At 40.8% G+C, this 23,098-nt stretch overlaps 1 protein-coding gene across 2 annotated transcripts in view; it reads right to left on the bottom strand.

The window, feature by feature from the left end:
• Window positions 1-23,098, bottom strand: part of SENP5 (SUMO specific peptidase 5) — a 47,563-nt gene that overhangs the window by 12,435 nt on the left and 12,030 nt on the right. For both annotated transcript variants that reach the window (XM_060767420.2, XM_060767419.2), the window contains exons 2-6: window positions 21,536-23,085; window positions 16,088-16,193; window positions 15,798-15,945; window positions 11,422-11,469; window positions 10,258-10,335 (exon numbers count right to left, since the gene is read on the bottom strand). In XM_060767420.2, the coding sequence (XP_060623403.2) occupies window positions 10,258-10,335; window positions 11,422-11,469; window positions 15,798-15,945; window positions 16,088-16,193; window positions 21,536-23,054 (1,899 nt within the window). In that variant the 5' untranslated portion in view covers window positions 23,055-23,085. The remainder of the gene's footprint in view (window positions 1-10,257; window positions 10,336-11,421; window positions 11,470-15,797; window positions 15,946-16,087; window positions 16,194-21,535; window positions 23,086-23,098) is intronic.

The following is a 23,098-nucleotide window of genomic DNA, read 5'->3' as shown; positions in this document are numbered from 1 at the left end:
CTCTTTCATCAACACTCACATGCTCAGACACACTAGATACTCAAATGGCACAGGAAGGAATATGAATCCATGGGGCAGACTGAAACATGATGTCGCCTGTATCCAGAAGCATGAAATAACATCCTTACATGCTTCTCATAGATGCCATTTACACACACCATTATGACCTGCCTTCCCAAGAATACTCTAGTCAAGGTGGTTTATGATATTAGGTAGCATCCTATCAGTGATACAGAACACAGAGCAAAAATATCACTGAACCCTTTTGTGGCAACAGAGAAGTGGTCCTCTAAACAGTGTCAGGGCTAAGATGAAGGCTGAAGAAACTTTCTCTCTGTCAATGGGTCACTTTCTCTTAGTCAGAATCTACTGCTGGGTCTGAAAGAGAGCATGTCCTGAGGCAAACATGGGGACAGCAATCCCCTTCATTTTCTGGTGGCTGCCCCCTTCTCCCTCCTCATTTGTGGGCTGCCAGAGAGGGACAGGTGATTGTCCTTGCCAAAGAGAGGAACTTCAAGGGGCTTTTGAAATTCTGCAGCCAGCCTCTTCTTCACTTCTTACATTCCCAATTAGGGCCTCCAGCATTAACTACCCCCTTTACATGGACTTGACAGCTAATGGGCAGGCAGCCTAAGAGGCAGAAATAGAAGTGATGTGTTTCCACTGCCTGGTGCCCATTAAATACACAGGCATGTTCTGTAACAGCTGTATGAAGCCAATGAAACTGTTAACATTTCATCTAATGGTGGGCCCTCCAGCTATTGCTGAGAGTGCTTCATTTCCCTTGTAGGATCAATCTACATTCAAGGTACCTCTGTATGGGGTTGAGTCCTACTTTGGTTTCTTCTGAGCACCACAATTTAAGGAAGATGTTGGCAAGCTGTAATGTGTCCAGAGAAGGGCAACTAAAATGATCAAGGAGAATGAGTCATATGAGGAGTGGCTTAAAAAGCTGGGCATGTTTAGCCTGCAGAAGAGAAGACTGAGAGGAGACATTATGGTCATTATTAAATCTGTGAGGGGAAGTCATAGGGAGGAGGGAGCAAGCTCTGCCCTGGAGACTAGGACAAGGAAAAATGGATTCAGGAAAGGAGATTCCACCTGAACATGAGGAAAAACTTCCTACCTATGAGAGCTGTTCAGCTGTGGAACTCTTTGCCTTGGAGTGTCGTGGAGGCTCCTTCTTTAGAGGCTTTTAAACAGAGGCTGGATGGCCATCTGTCAGGGGGTGCTTTGAATGTGATTTCCTGCTTCTTGGCAGGGGGTTGAACAAGATGGCCCACAAGGACTCTTCCAACTCTATGACTATGATTCTAACGCAAATGTGAGAATCACGTGGCCTTCCACATATGGATGGATTGTAGGTCCAAGCAGACCTATTCAACATAACCAGTGGTCTGAGATACTGGGGAATGCAATCCAACATCCATTCCAGCTGAACAGGTTCTTGTCCATGCTCTATTTCTAACAGTAATCAGGCAGGACGCAGACTACGCTGCCCAACTGAATATGCTCAATGGTATGGGACTACCATCGGTGTCAGGGGAAGGGTATGTGGAAGAAACAAGACCACAGTTTTTCCACTCCCCTCTCTCCCATTCCACCCAAGTGAGTCCCAGCCTGAAATTAATCAGAGTGCACTTTTTTGGTGTCAGGAGCGACTTGAGAAACAGCAAGTTGATTCTGGTATGCGAGAACTGGCCGTCTGCAAGGACATTGCCCAGGAGATGCCCGGTTGTTTTGATTTTTTCCATCCTTGTGGGAGGCTTCTCTTGCGTCCCCACATGAGGAGCTAGAGCTAACAGAGGGAGCTCATCCCTGCTCTCCCCAGATTCATACCTCCGACCTGTCAGTCTTCAGTCCTTCTGGCACAAGGGTTTAACTGAAACGAAGTGGATTCCCTAAGACAAGACACACAGGTCCACTATTACCGAAGTAAAACAATATCAAGCATATATATCACAGCTTGTACAAGATATTGTATCTTGTACAAGCTGTGAAATATATGCTTGGTATGGTTCTACTTTGGTAATAGTGGACCTATGTGTCTTGTTGGCACAAGGGTTTAACTCACTGCACCACTGGGAGCTCCGTGCACATGGGAAGTACGCACATCATGTGAGAATGCTACTTTTAATGCTTCTATACACACAAGACTCCCTGCTAATTCATGCCTACATAGCAAGTAAGGGAAGGAGTTTCTTACTCTGTGGCTCAGATCCCTGCTGGTAGGCACACTTAGGTTTGCAAGCATAAGCAATAGACTCTTTTCTATAGTAACGTTCATGTACATAGCCTCCTCCCCAACTGCTTTTCATGCAGGTTGTTCCAGGTTGTTTATTTAAAAAGAAAACAGATTAGTTAAACTGTCAGTAGCTGTTTTAAATATTTATACTGTTTTAATTAACTTGATTTTATATGCATTTTTGTTTTCAAGGTTTTGCCTCATGAATTGTTGGGTTGGGGGCTTCACCTCAAAAGGGGAAAGGTGGCATAAAATATTTTTAATTCAATCAATAATTTCTGAACACTTTCTACCAAAATAACATTAAAATACACACACACCAAATCTGCTCTGCCACCTCAGGTGCTCCTGATGTAGGCCAAACCTTACACAGTCACTCCGCGTTCTGTTTTCCTTCCAGATGCCGTTTATTTGACACCATTTGCTTGTTTAAACAGAAGCTTCAATTTATTTTCAGGAAAACATGCACCGGCTACTGCCCTATATCTCTTCGTGCTGAATTATTCAAAATCAATATTTTTTTTTGACAGCGTGCAATGTGATGGCATTAAGTTTTAAGCATGAAATTAGCATTTCTAAAAGACAACCTTCAGTACACAAATACATATGCCAGCAGGCCACAGTCAAAAACCAATGAAGGAACACTGTTCAGCATACACTCCATGAGTGAAGATCTGGAAGGCATATGAAGAGATGGAAATAGCCCCAGGCAGGTGAAAAGGATTGCCACTTAATGGATAGGACAAACATTTTTGCAAGGCTGGCCTCATGTTTAATATTAATGTGGGTCCACTGACTGCTATGGCATAAGAAAAAGGCCTCTAAGTAAAGTCAGGAAAGAACTGTGCCTGAAACCCAATAGAGCAGGCATGGGCAAACTTCAGCCCTTCAGGTCTACTGGCTGTTAGGAATTGTGGGAGTTGAAGTCCAAAACACCTGGAGGGCCAAAGTTTGCTATTGCCTGCTATAGAGCCACTGCCAGGCAGAGCTGATAATACAAAACTACATGACCAGTGATTGTAACTCTGTTTAAGGCAGCTTCCTATTACTCCAAAAAGAACCCTGGAAGATGGGGTGTACGATCTAGTTCCGACAAAATCCTGGTTCACACATTCTTCAGGAAATCAATCTTACCCATGCATACTTAGGACACTGCAGCTAAAGGTGAGCTTGCAAGCACTTTTTATGCAAAAGATCCTAGAGTCTAACCCCAGCAGTTCAAGCCATGGGGAATTGTTTTCTGGGGAAATTGAAATAACATTAAAGGGAAAACTATGAGGGGGGATACAAGCAAGATTTATAGATTGAAACATGGCTGGACTGGCCAAGTTCTCCAAATGCCCGATCACCGTCTCCCAAAGCCGTTAGTATAATCCCAACTCAAAAATGGGAAATGTAATGTTGGTGGACAGAAAAAGAGTCTTAAAGATGAGCTTAAAGCCAACCTTAAAAACTGTGGCTTAGACATCGAGAACTGGGAAGTCCTGGCCCTTGAGCACTCTAAATGGAGGTCAGCTATGACCAGCAGTGCTGTGGAAGTCGAAGAGGCATGAATGGAGGGCAAAAGGGAGAAATATGCCAAGAGGAAGGTGCATCAAGTCAACCCTGACCGGGAACGCCTTCCACTTGGAAACAGACATCCTCACTTGAACATGCGGATCAAGAATAGAGCTCCACAGCCACCTACTGAACTACTGCCAAGACACTAGACTTGGAGGACTATCATCCTCAGGCTACGAGGGATCGTCTAAGTAAGACTGAAAGCCACTTGTTTAATTAGATAGCATAAAATGTTGTATACCTTTGTTCAGAACAGAAGTATTCTATTTATGTATTTTTATTTAATTTCACTTGCTTCATTTCAATCCTGTACTTCTCCCCATAGGGACTCAAGATGGCAAACAATAACATAACACAGCTCAATAAAATTTAAAAACAAGGCAAATACAAGAAAGTAAATATTTGTGTCATGAATTCAAGTTAAAATACAATAAAATGCAATTAAAATTTCATTTTAATTTCATTATTTTATTTAATTATTAAAGTTATAGTTTGCTCAGGAAGTGATTACAAATTGAATGTACTCTTTAAATATTATTATTACAAATGAAGCTACCAGGTCTTGAAGTATAAGGAGCACCTGGACTATAAAGAACCCTAATACAAGAAGGCCAAAAATAAATCAATTAAAGCAGGTAAAAACCTATCTATACTAGTCAAAGAAGAAGATAATTTTGTCTCATCTGGTTCCACCATAGTACTAAGCCTGAAGCACCCCTTCCTATAAAAAGAACTAAAAGAAAGAAACCAAGACCAGCAATTACAGAGATGTGAAATGCTGCACACCATCCTACATAAATCTCTAACCGTAATATTGTTTTTAGAAATGATCTGGGGCAAATAAAATGGTGAGGTCCCATTTAATGTTTCCAGTTCTCTTCTAAATCTTCATATTTCTATAGCACCATGAGGTCTGCAGGAAACAAAGAGTAATTTGCCTTTTAAAAAAAGGCACACACTTCTTTCTGGAGGCAGCAGTGCATGCAGGCAAAGTCAAGCAGATGACCACATTTAGCCCATGTATCATGCCGCCTACCTAAACTACTCTGAATGCACACTGTTCTTAATTTCAGCAGGTTAGTCCTTCTTGAACCTGGCAGAATTCCCTCCTACCATACAGCTATGCTTGAGTAAAGAACCAAATGGCATGACTCAACCAACAGTTCAGTCTTCTCTAAGCTGGCCCTCCTATCTAGAGTTGACTGGAACACATTTCCTGAAAAGTTTAGAACGTTGACCTGTATTTACTGAGCTCAGCAATACTCACATTTAAAAATGGAACTTCTGTTTCTATCTGTACTTAAATAAGGAAGTATGGCTTTCCGCATATGAAAATAGGACATCTCTGCTATGACAGCATCCAACTAAATACTGGCTGGGGCTGAGCAGCTCATGCATTGCTGCAGTGACAATGGAGAAATGTGACATGTTTTGAGTGATGGAAGGGATCAAGACAGGAGTGTCAAAACTGGATCTATAAGATTCAAATTAATAGGGGAGCAAGGATTTGAATGGGAGTTAAAATTAGACACCATGACAGACACATTCATGCCACTGAGAAGAAAAATCTCCATGTATGTCTCTTCTTCTTCAACAGGAAGGGATGCACAACATATCACTGTATTAGCAGTGCCATGTCTCTGCTATTCTAACCTCAGCACAGTGACATTGTCCTATATTTAGTACATCATATGCTCAGTCTCCTCTGATTATACAGCAGAGAAAGAGAAACGGGACTGGTGTCTTCAGCAGCATGCCTGTGTCTCTCCTACCATCTAGTGACATCTTCAGTGAAGCGACAGCAGACAAAAGTCAGAATTCTGGTAGGTACATTTGCATGTAAGTCTCCCTTCCGTGTGCAGAAGTCCTTTTGGAGGGCTGCAGGGGTTGGTATTCCCTTCCTTCTCCTCGGCACTCACCTACCCCAAATTACTAAAAGGCCCCTGAAACCACCTTGAATGACCTTAGTGATGCCCCAATTATTTTACACCTAGGTCTATGCAGATTTAGAGAAGCAATAAGGTGGAATGGTTTGAATGATGGGTTATGACTATGGAAACCAGGGTCTAATTACATGGTCAGCCAAGGAAACCCACTAGGAGATCTTGGGCAAGTTGCACACTCTCAGCCCCAGAAAATGCCATGACAGGTTCACTTTAGGATTGCTGTAAGTCACAAACTACCATAAGTTAGAAAGAATACAACAAACAACAACAGATTTAACCAAACACTTTCCTGAGCGTGTTTGTTTGCTACGAAGCATGGAACAGCTGTGCAAGGCAGTTTCAAGGACTTATCAGTAAGCCAAGGGCAGGGTAGATGTCTCAGTTTAGCACATACAGATATTTATACTATTCTGAAGGATGTAGGATTGAGGTCAAAGCTTTTGCTTATGTGAACACAATGGAAAATCTACTTCTGCTAAAAGAAACAGAGATCCTTTATCTTCTGACAAAGCAATTGATTAGAATAACCATTCCCACAATGACAAATGGGGAGGAAACAATATGATAAACACCAGCGTGAAGAAACATCTAAACCAGAGGTGTCAAACTTGTGGCCCTCCAGATGTTTGGGCCTCCAACTCTCAGTCTAATGGCCACAAATTCTGGGAGCAAAAATCCAAAACACCTGGAAGACCACTAGTTTGACATTACTGGTCTAAAGAAGCAGTCTCAGATGTCATTACAGTGTCAAACTAAAACCTTTGGTGTTCCAGATGTTTTGGACTTCAAGAATTTGTCATGCTGACAGAGGCTCCTGGGAACTGAAGTATAAAACAGCTGGAGGATCCAAGGTTGGCAATTACTGCCTTAAAGAATAGTTTGGATGATACTAAGCAGTCTTATATAGGTTAAGCATCCCTTATCTGGAATTCCAAAATCTGAAATATGCCAAAATCATCCACATGCATGACTCAGCTAGTGACACCTTTGATTTCTGACAGTTCAATGTACTCAAACTTTCTTTCATGTACAGAATTATTTAAATTTTCATATAAAATTGTCATCAGGCTATATGTATGAGCTATAGAAGGTATATATGAAACATAAATGAATTTCCTGTTTAGGTTTAGTTCCCATCTCATTATATATTTACATGCATTCCAAAATCGGGAGGGGGGGATCTGAAATACAGAACACATTTGGTCCCAAGCATTTCAAATAAAGGATACTCTTGATCCCGATACTTTTGATCCCAGGCATTTTGGATAAGGGATAATCAACCTATATGACTTCCAAGTGTTCAAAGCACATCACAAAAATTATCAAGGTGCAGTCCTTAATGCAACATAGGACAATATTATCCCACAGTGCAGGTATGATACTTGGGTTAAGAAGAAAGAAGCTTGCCCAAAATCTAAATGCAATTGTTAGTTCAAATTAGGGAAGATACATTACACTGATTGCCAAATGACAGGTCAATATTGTCAATGAGTCTAGTCATTTAATAGCTAGTTAGCCTCACAGTATCCATGACAGAGATGAGATTTAAGATGGGTTTCCTGACTACACCAGGACACTACATCAGTACCCAGAAATCATACAGTGGAAATCAACTACTTCTTGAGGAAGGAACAAGAGCATCTTCATTGTGAGAGCAAAAATCAGATGCTCTTATTCTAGGGGAAAGTGTATGCACCCTTAAGTTTAATTAAAATCCAGTCGGGTGAGACAGGCCTTTGCAGCCGAACTCAAAATGCTACATACAAAGCAAGAGCCAAACAAAAGGAGAGTTCTTCTGTGCAAGCTAAGTAACAAAATCCAATTTAATTTCCCATTCCAAGTAGCAGAACGGGTACATTTCAATTTATGAAGCCCTGTTTTCAATGAATACTTACAATAAAGGACTGACTTTATCTCCCAAAGAATTTGGAGGGGGTTGGCCCAGGCAAGCTACTGAAGAGATCACATTTTTATATATAAGTACTTTACTTCTGTATTACATGGAGGAACTAAAGAAGAGCAGAACACTGGAAATGTTGGGAACACAGTGGTAAGAGCAGTGCAGTGTTTATTTGTTGTTGTTTTTTTAAAATCAAGGTTATTTGAACAACAGATTACAATCATGAAAGAAGGGAAGAAAAGCAGATTTAAACCAGGACTGGGCAACTTGTAGCCTTGCAAAGATGTTGTGCTGTAAATCTCAGTATCCTTGCTCCATTGCCTATGCTAGCTAGGGCTTCTCAGCATTATAGTCCAATATCTGGACCAACAATTTGTACAACCTCCATTTAAACTAAGTTTCTTCAGAGATACTTCCTGTATGTTTTAAATAGTGGTGGAAATCCAGCCCATAAACCCTCCTAGCTCTCAACAAAGACTGGCAAATTTAGAAGATCACTGGATCATATTAGCAACCCAGAAGACAGTTGAGGGCACCAATTCCCAATAGGAGCCCCCGGTTGCACAGTGAGTTAAACCCCTGTGCCGGTAGGACTGAATACCAACAGGTCGCAGGTTCAAATCCGGGGAGAGGTGTATGAGCTCCCTCTATCAGCTCCAGCTCCTCATGCGGGAACAAGAGAGAAGCCTCCCACAAAGATGATAAAAACATCAAATCATCCAGGCGTCCCCTGGGCAACGTCCTTGCAGACGGCCAATTCTCTCACACCAGAAGCGACTTGCAGTTTCTCAAGTCGCTCCAGACACGACAAAAAAAAAAACCAACAAACCAATTTCCAATGCACCCCATGTAAATGAAATGTCTCTAATGCCCTCAAAAGAGCACAAGGGCAATTAGATTGTGTTTGGGAAGAGGGGTTGGCACTTTTATGGCCTTAATAGTTTGGATGATACTAAGCAGTCTTATATAGGTTAAGCATCCCTTATCTGGAATTCCAAAATCTGAAATATGCCAAAATTATATTTAACAGGAATTGGGCAGAAATTGCTTACTGTTTCATAAAAAAGGACTCTCTGTAAACAATTTTCAGTTTCTTCCTTTTGAGGCAGCCTGCGTGGATCCCTTTCATAAACTTCCCAGCAAGATCTTTTCTTATTAAAATAATAACTGTCCAATAAAGAATAAACACACAGAATCAACACACTGGACAATTGCAACAACTCTTATTCCCAAGAGTATTCCTTTCTGATTCAGTTCTGCTATGTTCAATCCAATGCACCAGATTAGTGTTTCCAGTTAAAATCCTGGGCTTGGCTCCTGTACTTTTAATCGCTGTGTAAAAGAGGGAATGTCAGTAGGTTCTGTTTGCATGACATGCTACACCTGCTGAAATTCTATTAAAGGTATAGAAACTGGGTAGGAAAATAAAGGTGAAATATTTATGACCAATAGATCAAAGCATGATCTGAGAAAATCCAGGTAGCTTTTTTGGGGTGGTGAAAATAAAAAACCCTATGTTTGAAAGATGCCAGCAAATACTCACAAGGGTCCTGAAACAAAATGCTACAGTGCGGAATGCTAAAGGTTCTGATCAGGCAGGCCTTTTTTTCAGAACATCCCATTCAGTTCCCTCTGTCTCTTTCCCCATGTCCGAATTCGGTTCTCTAATCAACACCATTCCACAACTATCCATACATCCTGACCACATCATGAATTATACATTAGCAAAAGGAGTACTTATAGGTATTTAAAATGCACCTTGGTCAACATCAAGGTCTCCCTCCAACCAACAACCACTTTAGATTTCATATGACTGAAGGCCTTACAAAAGTTAGCACTAGAGAGTCCAAATCCAAATGCCATATTGCCATATATAATACAAGTATGTTGTTCTATGGTGAAGCCACTGAGGTGGGACCAAGGGGGGCACAAAGGAAGAAGAGCAGAAAATAGATGCCAAGGTGGGAAGAGATGGCTGGGGTTCGCTCACACACGGGAGAGTGAGGAAGAGTGTTAGCAGGAGGCTGGTTATGTGCATGTGCAAGCTGCAAACTTTGGGGTGAATATGGGGCAGTTAGGGTATAATAATAATAAAACTTTATTTCGAGTGCTCAGGTTCTGTTCTCATCTTTTTATGCAAGGCACTTGACCATCTGCATCTTGCAACCAATCCCCTAAGAATATTGAGGGCCCTCTGTATATATTAATACAAACATTTCCTGTAGGTTTTTTTAGCTTCCCATGTCACCTGTCTTTTTCTTTTGCCGACGCAGGAATACACTCATATCTCAACCAGGTATTTCCCATATTAAGATAACAGAAACCATCACACCATCAGAAGCTTAGAACCTTTTATGTAACAAAAAGATTACGAAAATTGGTTTGTTCTATGCTAAGAATACTACCCTATGCTAAGAATACTACAGGACTCTAAAATATATTTTATTGACCTAGCACAACACCGGTCAAGACTTAGGAACACTTCTAACACACATTTCTCTGGGGCATTTCTAAGAAATATACTTCTAACACAAATGCTCCCCTTTAAAATGGTTCAGCATTACTAACCAGCTACAAGATTTCAGTAGTAATAAGTAGATACATACCTTTTTTGTCCATCGTTTTACCCCATTATAGCCTTTGGTTACCAGCTGTCTATGAAAAAAGCTGTTGAAGAAATGAACCTATAAAGACAAAAAGTGATCAGTGAGCCAAATGCTGAAAAATAAACAGTGCCCCTAGGACTAAACAAGGAACTCTAGCTTATTCTGAGTCAGGATTTCTACAAAAACCATGGGCTCAAAAATGAGAAGCAAATAATTAGTAGTCACATCTCCACAAAAACACAACTGTCACCTAGTCCACTCCTTGCCAATGCTGTAATCTATCCAACATGTGTTTTAAAAGTGCCAACTAAGGATAGTCAGTCACTTTCTATTGTCAAACAGTAGGTGTCAGATATCCCCACCCCAAGTTTAGTGAGACTCTCCTGTCTTACAATTTATTATCTTTAATCACCAAGGGGTTTTTATTGCGTCAAAAACAACTTGAGAAAGTGCAAGTCACTTTTGGTGTGAGAAAAATGGCCGTCTGCAAGGATGTTGCCCAGGAGACACCCAGATGTTTTACCATCCTGTGGGAGGCTTCTCTCATGTTCCTGCATGGGAAGCTGAAGCTGACAGATGAGAGCTCACCCCATCTTGCGGATTCAAACCGCCAACCTTCAGGTCAACAGTTGAGCTGGCACAAGGGTTTAACCCACTGAGCCACCGCGGCTCACCATGGTTAAACATGATTCAACAGTTAAATTGAAGGCACAATTAAAGACTTATCTCTTTTGGCAGGCCTACTCAATTTGAAACCATGAATTTTAACTTTATGTTTTATTCGTGTTAGTGTTTCTTTGTCTAATGAATTTTAATATTTTAATGTGTTTTATTTGTATGTATTGTCTGTTTTGTACCCTTTTCTACTGCCTTGAGGAGAGGCAGGTAACAAATAAAATGTATTACCTACCATTATTGCCCTGGGGAACTATGTGAACCCGACCTTTGCCCATGTTGCAGAGAAGTTCACAATAAAAACATAGTCAGAAAAAGACAATATGCTAGGGCTTTCTCTCTGTCAGCCTCTATTCCCACTAAACACATGCTGCAACAGTTACCTTTGTACTCTTTTAAAAAGAAAGAGACGCATGTGGACTACCTCTCTTCCTATACTATTGAGCAAATTCTTTATAATAAAAGGCAAAACGAAGAAAGCATGCTTACCTTTTCAGGGACTGCATCCATTATTAGCTCACCATACATGTTGATAATCTGAAAAAGTTTAGAGAGTTAAGGTTCTCTTCACATTTTGAAATTCTTCCTCTACAGAAGAAGGTAATAAGCTCAACAACCTAAACCCAACTGCACATATCCAATTAATCAATTGTGGAACATTAAGTCAGAACTTGTGACCCAAATACCCAAGAGTCTGTCTTATAAACCCACTCAGTCTTTGAGCTCATCTGGAGAAGACTTTCTGGTAGTGCTACATTGCACCAAATAAGATCATAGGGAGAGACTTTGTAAGCTATCCATGTTGGAGCCCTCGGTGGCGCAGCAGGTTAAACCTCTGAGCTGCTGAGCTTGCTGACCAAAAGGTTGGCTGTTCAAATCTGCGGAGCAGAGTGAGCATCTGCCAACCTAGAAGTTCGAAAGCATGCAACTGTGAATAGATGAATAGATACCACTCCAGTGGGGAGGTAACGGCACTCCGTGTGGTTATGCCAGCCACATGACCTGGGAGGCATCTACGGGCAACACCTGCTCTTCGGTTTAGAAGTGGAGATGAGCACCACTCCACAGGAATTGGACATGACTAGACTATCCATATACACTTTGCCCCAGTATATATCCAACTCTTCCACTAAAAAGATAATAAGATAGTCTGGACGACCAGCTTCTCTTATGTATGAAAGGCTTTTTCATGTATTTTTCTCTCTGTTCTGATGACATTCATATATAGGCACGAAAGGTTAGGAATGTACCTCGCAAGGTGAGCCTATACTGTTGACTCCTTCTTACGCCCAATAGCCTTCCAGAGAGTATTCTTGCAAGAATTAAATTACTTATTAAAATAATTATGCCTCGTCCCAAGAAAAAGGAGTGGCAATTAGGCCTAAGCTATTTGGTTTCCACCAAAACATATTTTATTTTCATATGCATATCAATGTACACCACACTGGGATTTGAACCACAGAAGGAGTTGATATTTCTTTGAAGGAATTTTGCAAAGAGGAAATGGTCAGGGCTGCTTATGCTGCCTTGAACTCCATAAAGGGAGGGAAGAAAATAGATATGAAAGGTAATTGGTTTTATCCATCTGAGCTTCTCAAGCTTGGCCAGATATGGACACTGAGTGTGATAGAGGTCAAGCTCGAATGGCAGGACTGGAGATGAACTAACTGGGCCTGTTCCTCACTTGAAGGCAGATGATTCATTTGAAATTTAACAGATCTGTCTACACTTAAGAAGACTCGGAGCCTTTATGTAGGTATCAAACAAGGCAGCCTGTTTTTGTGGACTTTAACATAGCAGACATGATTGATGCATGACTTCCTGGCCTGCTGCCAAACTGATGGATTGCACCCCTTCTGAAGCAGAAATTATTCTCTCAATACAGAAAGAGGCTACTATTCTGCAGCACACAAAGAGTTCTGCAAATAATCAAAGCGGCTGCAGGGGTTTAGATATACAAACATAAAACAATATGTAAATACTTTTTTTTTCTAGACAAACAGAGCATGTCCCAAGCTCACATCTTTAAGGGAATTTTCACTTTTCATTTTTAGGCAGCCATGCAGATCATCACTTAATGTAGCAGACAAGTATGAAAAGGAAGCTGTCATGGGTTTAGGGTTTTGTCTTTATTTTATTGGTGCAACTGAGTATCTTTAGAAGCTTCTTTTTCTCATTCCACTGAGTAAGAATGTTAACTGTAAAGTACATACTAATACTAGAATGGATTAAACATTTCAGCTGTAGAATTTCACTGTCTTAGTTGTCACCCAATTAAAAGATCTAGTTTGGCACCCATCAAAACATCCTGTTGCATTGTGATGGTCCAATTAGTTTCAACCCAAATCATCACTGCATTGAAGTACAGTTAGCGTTTATGTTCTGCAGCAGATAGCCATCAAGAATATAGGCTTCTGACCAATTGAAAGGCAGAGAAGAAAAGTCACAATGCAATTTTGTGCCATCTGGGGTGCAATTTTAGCTTAGTTTTTCAGTGAAAACATGAAGCTCCCATTCCATAGTGCCCTGAATTCATCTCAATAGTGGGAATCCAAAACAATAAGGTAGTAAACTGGCCACCTAAATGTCCTGATTTACAAGAATCTTGATCACAAATGTATTCGTAGCAATTACAGGACAGCACATCTATGTGCAATGAGAATACATAGGATTAAAGTTCAGTTAATGCATTGTTTTGGGATCTCTGATATCTATAAAGGAAATGCACAAATCTTTGACAATTAGCTATTAAAAACCCTCCCAAAGCCTTGATGTTACATCTCCTGGGCTTGAACCTATGTGGCTGTGAGATATAATACCCATACTTGAGTTTACCATCATCAACATCCTCCCTTACATCAGTGCTTCTCAACCTATGGTCCTCCGGAGGTTTTGAACATCAAGTCCCAGAAATTAAAGCCAGATCAGGAATTCTGGGAGCTGAGGTTAAAAACACCTGAAAGGCCAAAATTATCATCTTGGAAGTATAAAGAAGGATGTTAACAAGCTAGACCATGTTCAGAGAAGGGCAATTAAAATGATCGAAGGTTTGGAAGCCAAGCCCTATGAGAAGCGGCTTAGGGAGCTGGGTAGGTTTAGTTTGGAGAAAAGAAGGTTGAGAGGGGACATGACAGCCATCTTTCATTATTTCAAAGGACGTCACGGTGAGGAGGGAGCAAGCTTATTTTGGCTGCTCTGGAGGACAAGGAGCAATGATTTCAAATAGTATGAAAAAAGATTCCACCCATACATTAGGAAGAACGGAATATGCTGCCTTGGAGGGTGGTGGAGCCTCCGTTTCTGGAGATTTTAAAGCACTAGGATTGTGGCGTAGCTGGCTGAGTGTCAGCTGCATTAAGATCACTCTGACCAAAAGGTCATGAGTTTGAAGCCAGCCCGGGTTGGAGTGGGTTTCCAACCAATTGTGTGTAGCCTGTTGTCGACCTTTGCAACCCGAAAGACAGTTGCATCTGTCAAGTAGGAAAATAAGGTACCACCTTAAAGTGTGGGGAGGCTAAATTAACTGATTTTTGAGGCCATAAAGAAGACTCCAGCAAAGCATTCCAGCAGGGAAGCATGCAGGAATGCGGAAGTGCTTCATCAGCATCGCAGATGGACGATGAAAGCAACACCTCCCCCGGCGGCCAGAAAAAATAGCCTCTGTGTATGTCTGTATATGTTTGTAAGTCAAAAATTGGCATTGAATGTTTGCCATATATGTGTACACTGTAATCCGCCCTGAGTCCCCTGCGGGGTGAGAAGGGAGGAATATAAAAGCTGTAAATAAATAAATTGTTAAGGTATACTGAAAACAGGGTGAATTTTGAAAGGATCAACACCAAGGTTGGAATAGATATATGTATTAAAGAAAAACCCTCATGCTAGAGAGCATTATATGCAGGTGCTAATTAAGGTCAGTAAGTTTGCACCACACCCAGTGGAGTATAACTGGGTGTGTTTTAGGATAAATGCTGGCTCTCTCTTTCAAGAGTTGGAGAAGCCATGCTCTCTGCGTTTTGTAATGCATACAAGAACTGTGTAAGTTTGTTACTCTGTATGGGTTTATTTTTGATGCAATGCTACAAATGTAAGTTTTTGACTCTTCTGAATAAGAGTAAATGTTTCCTTCGACTGTGTGATGCTACTATGTCTTCATTGGACTATATTCTGCATAAACCGCAACAAAATCTGCCTTCCCAGGGTCCCCAGTGTGGCCCACAGATGGATCTATTTGCAGTAAAAGTTAAAAGGATTGGGTGTGTTGCTGCTTACCACCTTTTTTCAATAGGAGATAAAGATGGTTTCCCCATACCAACTGATTTATGGCTTGCCAGTTTAGAAAAATAACCATTACCAACAGCCTATTACTTTGACTACATGTTTTAAAAACATTAAGTATTGAAATAAGATATATGAAATTGGAAAAAAGGCAGGAGAGTGCCTGAGTCACAAATGAAGCCTTAATATCTTCAGAATATGCTTTGTGGTGTCTTTAAATAAACCCTTGCTGCAAAAGGCATGTAGTTAATGAAAAAAAATCCTTGCTGGGCAAAAGAAAACCTTTCATCTCAGCATGAAAATGCCCATCAAGAAATACAGCTACTTTAAAAAGCTGTTCTCCCTCAAAGCTAATCATTGCAATACTTTTCTGAACTGTACAGCTCTTTTCAGAACACCAGATGAATATAGCAAAATAATAAAACCTGAGTCGCCTGTGGGCTGAGAGGGGCGGTATACAAATATAATAAATAAACAAATGTTCCACTCCCCCCCCCCCAAGAAAAACCAACAATCTGTGACAGTCAGATGAGAGAACTGCGAAAAGTCATTAAAAAAACAAAACAGAACAACAAATTTGTTTTCACCTGATCATTTAGCCAGTTCTGACCATCCAGCGTTGTCAGGTCATCCATATCTAGCATGTGCTTATTATAGAAGACCCGGAAATTGCAAGTGGAAGATTTGGGATGCCTTGTCTGATACTTCATGATTTCCTTAGTGATGAATGGCTTTCTGGAACAGATTTACAGAAACCAAGAGTAAAAGAGACAATGCTAAGTTATTCAAGCATATTAGAGAGGCAGCTGTGTAAAACAGCCAATGGAATCTGGAGTACAAAGGAGAAGAGCTAAAAATTATACAAAGATCAACTAACCGATGAGAAAAGTCTTCATTAAAGATTTCCTTTAATCTTCCCATTACATCCTTTTCACAGAGAGGAACTAAACTGCCGTATTTCTTCATGACTTCATCTAGGAATCCTTTAATAGAAATGATTTTTTTGTAAAAAAAAGAATAACCAAACCAGCTTGTGTTATTATGTTTTGAGTTTTTACAATCAGTTTTCAAGTCAGGAAGCAAACACAGAAGCTAACACAGATGGTGAACTGAAGAAAACATTGCAACAATACTGAGTTTGAAATGTTTTTTGTTTATGAATTTGAGCCTGCTGCAAGAAAATAAGTATTCATCCGAGACCAATATCTACCTCCCCCATTAGCCACAGCAAGCTGTATGCATTTATAGGTCACTACAATTTGTTTAAGAGGAAAGTCAGTATCTCTAAACTAAGATAAATAAACAAGGGACCATTTTCATCAGCATGCCAGAGGCTCCATCTAGGTATGGAGTTTCCTAAGTTGAAGAGAAAATGATCGGAGTCACACAGCTGCATTAATTGAATAACTGCACTTTAGATGTGAAGCGTTTCCAAACAAAATGTGACTAGTTTTGTTCAGCATGTTATCATTTACATGCCTTGGGGGGGAAGAAGATACATATATGCCTACCCTCTGAACCAAAGTGAGGTCTTGGTTGTATGCCATCACACTGTTACATGGATAAACAAGGAAAACACAGCAAACACAAACAGGCAATTTGATAGTAATCTGACTGCACTTCTTCCAAATCAGTTACAGGTACACCTCAGGTAACAAACCTCTAACAAAGGAACACTTTTTTTGCAGAGGCTTTTATGCCCCCTTTATCCTCCTCGTCCCTTCTAGCTGGAAGTTTTGAACAGTGTCACTATTAGAATGGTGAGGAAGGGTTGGGGAAATTGAGCTCTTTAGGGTTGGAATGCAGCAGTGTGTTTGCAATGACCAATGCTATAAAGCTGGAGCTCAGAAAGAATGGGATTATTCTCTAGCCCAGTGGTTCTCAACCTGAGGGCACCAGAGGTCTTTGGCCTTCAACTCCCAGAACTCCTAACAGCTGGTAGACTGGCTGGGATTTCTGAGAGTTGTAGGCCAAAAACATTTGGGGATCCCAGGTTGAGAACCACTGCCTAGTCAATGTTACTGGAGTCAGGTGTGCTTATCTACAACAGGGAAAGCACACAGCAGCTGCCTCCAGAATCCTTTGCTAAGCAAATGAAGGGGGAAAGCAGATAAGCTTCTACCACCAGCTACACACAATGTTTTCTAAAATGTCTAGGTTTGGCCACCTAAAAAGAAATTATAAGAAAATTGAGCACCAATGGGGAGGCACATTTTCCTGGATGATTTTGGAAGAGGCTTTTAAATAGTCTCTAGACAGTTTGAAAATTTTTTGTATACTTATTTCAGGCTTACCTGACCTAGTTTTTCATTTCCCATGTGAATATTACCTATTTTCTACAAAGCATTTGCTGGAACATGTTGAAGTGCTTTTCTTTTTTGTGGTGGAGGAGCCCTTCCCTATTCTTGCAATCATCTTAACTCAATCTGATATTCAAAAAAGGAGCCATGGAAAGGCAAGCCAAATCCTTCTGAAACACTTGTGTGCATATAACTGTTTGGTTGACTCTTAAAGCTATTGTACACACCAATTAAATATACCATTTCATCACCAGATTTTTTAACCAGGTTGGGCAACTGCAGTGGGGCTGGGGCAGCATTTGGGCATTTTGCACTAACTCAAGGGCTGCATTTTTTAAAAATTAAATTAAAAATAAATTCATTCAACCATGTATAGTGTGATGAATTTTAAACTGGGGTTGGAGTCAAGGGAATGGAAGGAAGGGGGGGGGGTCATTTGCAAGTGAAGGATGAGATTTTAGTTGTAATAATAATAATACATTTACTACCTGTCTCTCTTTGCAGCTTGAGGCGGGGTACAGTTTTAAGTCAGGACTGGAGCTAGTGAGGCCCCTTCTCCATTGTCATATAAAATCCAGATTATCTGATTTGAACTGGATTATATGGCAGTGTAGATGAGACCTCAGAGGGTTATGGATGGGAATTTTCACAAGGACAAGATTTTAAACTGGAGTGAGTATGAGACGGAAGAAGGGGGTTGAAAGGTATGCAAAAGGGGGACAGGAATTTTAATTGGAAAGAGTGGAAGGAGGAAATGGGATTTTAAATTGGAGTAGGGGGGTGGAACAAATAAGTGGGAGCATTTGCAAGAATGTTTTAAGGCAGGGCTGATATAAAAGGAGGGGGTGACACTTGCAAGGGCTGAGATTTTATGCTGTGTTTGGAATGAGCGAGGTAGATGGAAGAAAGGGAGGGGAGTATTTGCATAGCATTTGATTGCCATAGCAAGCTGGGGCTTGTCTTTGCCAAGGCATGGCAAGCATTATTAGCTGTCTAAGTATCAGGAGCCTCTACACTTTGGGGTGAAGGGGGTCCAGAGGATTGGGGAACTGTATCATGTTGCCCATGAGACACACTTTGCTCAGACCATGAAATATTTCTAGGACAAAGTGCTACAAACCAAAAGCTTAATTACCATATATATCCCACCCTATATCTGGCACCCATCTGATGAGTAATATCAAACAATGTTTACAGTGTTAGTACCTTACTTTTTACAAAACATTTTTCCTTATTGAGTAGTTATAGTCACAATTCCACCAGTGACCAGCTAGAACTTCAGCTAAACATGTTAGTGCCACTATTACCATCTCTACAACATGAATGTAACATATGATCAATCAGATTTGGAATTCTCCACTAGACATGGACAAACATGCTAATTTCAATTCATCTAATGTTCTTTTTCCTTTTTTTTTCATTTTTCATCTTACATCTATTTTGATTTCTATATCGGTGATCATTTTAAGTCTGCATGAAAATGTGTATTTATTTTCCTGTGCATTTCTCCCAAAATGGGTATTATATATATAATTTTACCTAATATAACAGATTTTATTTTTATTTTCATTTTGACATACACTTTTCTCTAATGCATTGATTTTTTTTATATTTATCTTGCCAAAGTACTGCCTTGCAAAATACACCTACTGACTCCCTGCCACAGTGAAGTGTGGCACAAGAAATGGGATATTCAGTCTTAAATCCTACTTATGCATACTACTTGATGTAGGACTGAAGTGATAAAAACAGTAAGCAGGAAGGCAGCATTAAGCATTTCCATTCTTCAAGATTATCCCTTCCATTTACCAGGGATTTTTTTTATCCTGTGTTCCTAGATTTAAGTTTACCACCCAATGCTTAGGATAGTGCTACATATTTGCATCTGATTTTCCCAACAATATGTGTTATTTTGTGTTTTCCATAGCAAATGTCTACGAATATAGATGCAAACAGTGTGTACCTGCATCTGTAAACACCCACATACATCTCTATAGGAATGCTGAAGCAATCCAAATGCTTGCATACATATTATTTCCACGCTGTGGACTATGCCAGTATTCATAGCTACTTAGAATTATCAGCTGAACTGCTAGCCTCAGTGTTAAACTACCATGCTAACAGTGGAACATGAAAGTAGAACTGAAAGCATTTACTCAATGTAAGACGAATACAAAATGTCCCAGAAGGGAAGTCTAATTTAAACAAGACAGTCTCACTTCCCGAGCAATAGCAAAATCTGCAATGGAGGGAGTATCTATGAGATTCCTAGGAATGCATATGGCCTTGTGTCATAAAAGTATCATTTACATTTACCACAATCTGTGTTGCATTTGTGCTTTCCATAGCAACTGTGGACAAATATGAGCTCTAATTGTGTGCACCTGCATATGCTTTAAATGTTCTTACTGTTTTTAATTATGCTTTTCTTTTTAAATGTTGTTTCCTTTTAAAACTTTTGTAAACAAAGGATTTAGCTTAATCCTTTTATAAATTACTATAAGTCTCATCTCGGGAGAAAGGCAGGACATAAAGTCAATAAAATAATAAATACATACTATACAAGTTCAACATAAATACACAGAAATGGAGGTCAGCTGGCAAAATAATATTTTGTCAGGTCCATTTGGACAACCATTTTCATACCCATGTACTCTCAAGGAATCCCATAAATCCAAACAGGATACCAGAAATGACTACAAGCTGCAATAGTGTGCATCAACAAGTATGACGCTGAATGCACCAGTGCATTCCTGATAGCTCCAGAAAGCAAGTTTTTAAGTGATCAAAAGGCCATTTCAGTTCTCTTACAACTTAGAAACCTCAGATGCCCACCATCTTTTTTCAGAATGACAGTATTATATTCAAAATGGGCAAAACAGCCTTCCATGTCTCAGTTATCATCATCACCCAGCCCAATCAAAGAGAGTGAGGATTGTAGTGCAATAAACCAGAAAAGCAGCAGCTTGTGGAAGACTGAATTAAACCATGAATTGTAGAGTTGTCTAATTTAATATTGCCATACTGAAAGAAAGCACTGACCATATAATTTATGTAAGTTATGTCAAAGACTTGGTTCTCCCAAATGTTTGGTAACACAAGAAGCAAGGAAAAAGATCTGAAAGGTAATTGCCCCTTGATTTTGTTTGCAGACACTGATACCCACAGCAAGCACAATGTGGTTAATAGCACACTGATCACAATGGTATGAAATTTTCATTATGGCAATCAGAGCTTGGCTTTGACTTCTAAGCTAACAGTTAAGTTCTGGGACCAAATTCACATTTGGTGAATTATACTGAGCTCATTAAATGTAACAAAAGTGCTAAGACATTATCAATCCATTGTGTTGTCGAAGGTTTTCATGGCCAGAATCACTGGGTTGCTGTGAGTTTTCTGGGTTGTGGGAGTTCTTTCTCCCACCCTGGACATTCCACAGATATATAAACTTCACTTGCTTAGTTTCCAACAGATCTCGCAACCTCTGGGGATGCCTACCATGTGGATGAAACATCAAGAGAGAAAGCTTCTAGAACATAGCCTTACAACCCGGAAAACTCACGGCAACCCATTATCAATCCATTTTGCATGATCAACCAAGGGCCATCCTCTCCCATCTGTCACCCAACAAGCCAAATACAGTCCAGGATCAGGTTATTGTGGCCTGCCAGACTGTACTCCTGGTGGGCTGCAGTAGGTGGTTTGGCATAAAAGCCAGCCCAGTTGCAGTGCCCCATAGACAACACCCCAATTTCAAATGTACACAAATGGAGCAGAGTGAAACAGTTGTGGCTAGAAGAAAGCACTCCTATAACAACTTAGAATTCCTAGGACAATGGTTATCAACCCATATCCCCCCATGTGTTTCATTTTTCAACTCTGCAAATCCCTGGCCACACGCCACATTGTTTGAAGCTTCTGGAACTTGGAAATCTAAAACATCTGGAGGACTAAGAGTGGCAGCCACAGTTCTGGGATATTTAAGCAAAACCTATAATAAGCATGAAAAGAGAATACATATATACCACAGAGCCATGCAGCCAACTGCTCATCGCTGACGCAAGAAGCTCTCTGATTGCTTCTTTTGCCACTCTTTTGGGTCCCTGTTTTTTGTCCTGTGATTCCTCTCAGAGGCTCATCAAGAGGGCTTTTACAGTACGGGTGATCTAAGAGCTCTGCACCAAAGACGTCCACATTTGCAGGTCCTTCCACTTCCATTTGGCTGCGGCTGTCTTCGTTTTGCACCATCTCCTCAAGAGCAGGTCCATTGGCAAAGCTGTCATTTGGGCCCAGGTCCACCTTGGCAGGTTCCAGCACAATCTCACTGGCCCCTGTAGCTTGACTAGACACTTCGCCATCTAGACCTGAAACAGAGATCTCTTTCTCCATTACAGAGATGAAAATATCGCCAGGGCAGCCGTCCAATGGGGGCACCTCCCCCTTATCCTCTTTGTGCACAGCCTCTGCTTTAAAAGAAGCTGTCGCACAAAGCCCTGGCAAGCAGGCTTCAGCAATACCATTTTGGCCTCTGGAGGCAAGGTCCTTTGTAAGTAGCTCGCTACACTGCAGCAGCGCATCCTCTGTAAGACAGGCATCGGTCCGATGCGTTTGACTCTCTTCAATTAATGGTCCTGGCATGTGATTGTTCATATCTGACAAGCTGAGCAAGGCCCAGCAGGAGGGACTTTTGGGTTGCCAAGGGGGAGACAAGGTCCTAGAACCAGCTGAGAAGGTCCCTTGGTGGAGGTCCTCTTGCTGGTCTCTGGTGACTTTGTCCACCCAGTTCAGCTTGCTTTTGTTCAACTTGCCGGTATTGCCCCTCCAAAGCTTACGATGAGATTTTGCAATTCTAATCCGAAACTTAATCACAGAAAGTTTCTTATACATCATAAATAAGGATCTTCTTTGTAAAGTACACTGTTTAAATGTTGGCCTTCCCCTCACAGTCAAAAGGCGATAGGTTCCATTTTGTTGTTGTCTTCGGCAGCACCGTTTTCTTTGAGAGTTATTTAGAACAACAATTTCATGGCTCCCATAATTACCGTGCCCTTTCCCATTCTGCGTGAGACCACCCTCCTTTACTGGAAAGGCTGCAACAGTGGCCTCAGCGCCACCATGCTTGCCTTGGCAAGCCTCTATATCAACCCTTGTGCCACTGTACTCATTTAGTAGTTTGCTCCAAATGAATTTCTTGAAAACCTCTTTGCCCGTTGCCAGCTGTCCTCTGCTTTTGCATCCAGAGAAAGAATTTTTCACTCTCTTTTGCTTAGAGGTGTGGTTTTCTAGAGGGGCAATTTGCGAGAGGTTTACATTTAGAGACACCACTGGAACCCCTCTTTTCTGGATCCAAAGAGCCGTCCTTCTGCACAATTTAGTTCCTTTAAGGCTAACGGGCCTCCAAGTATGCCGCCTCCTTCTTCTAAGGACAGAAAGGTGCTTTCTTTGGAAGCAATATTGCCTCAGCCCCCAAAATCCCGCAGTCCATCCTCGACAACCGGCCAGCAACCGACTTCTCCGCTGTAAACTTTTCCTATGTTCTTTCATTTTTCTGCTGCATTATGATCTTGAAATGAAGCTGCAACAGTAAA

Source organism: Anolis sagrei, chromosome 3 (assembly GCF_037176765.1).
Source record: "Anolis sagrei isolate rAnoSag1 chromosome 3, rAnoSag1.mat, whole genome shotgun sequence".
Classification (NCBI taxonomy): domain Eukaryota; kingdom Metazoa; phylum Chordata; class Lepidosauria; order Squamata; family Dactyloidae; genus Anolis; species Anolis sagrei.
Note: the sequence above shows the minus strand (reverse complement) of the source record. Positions and strands in the feature narration are given on the sequence as shown.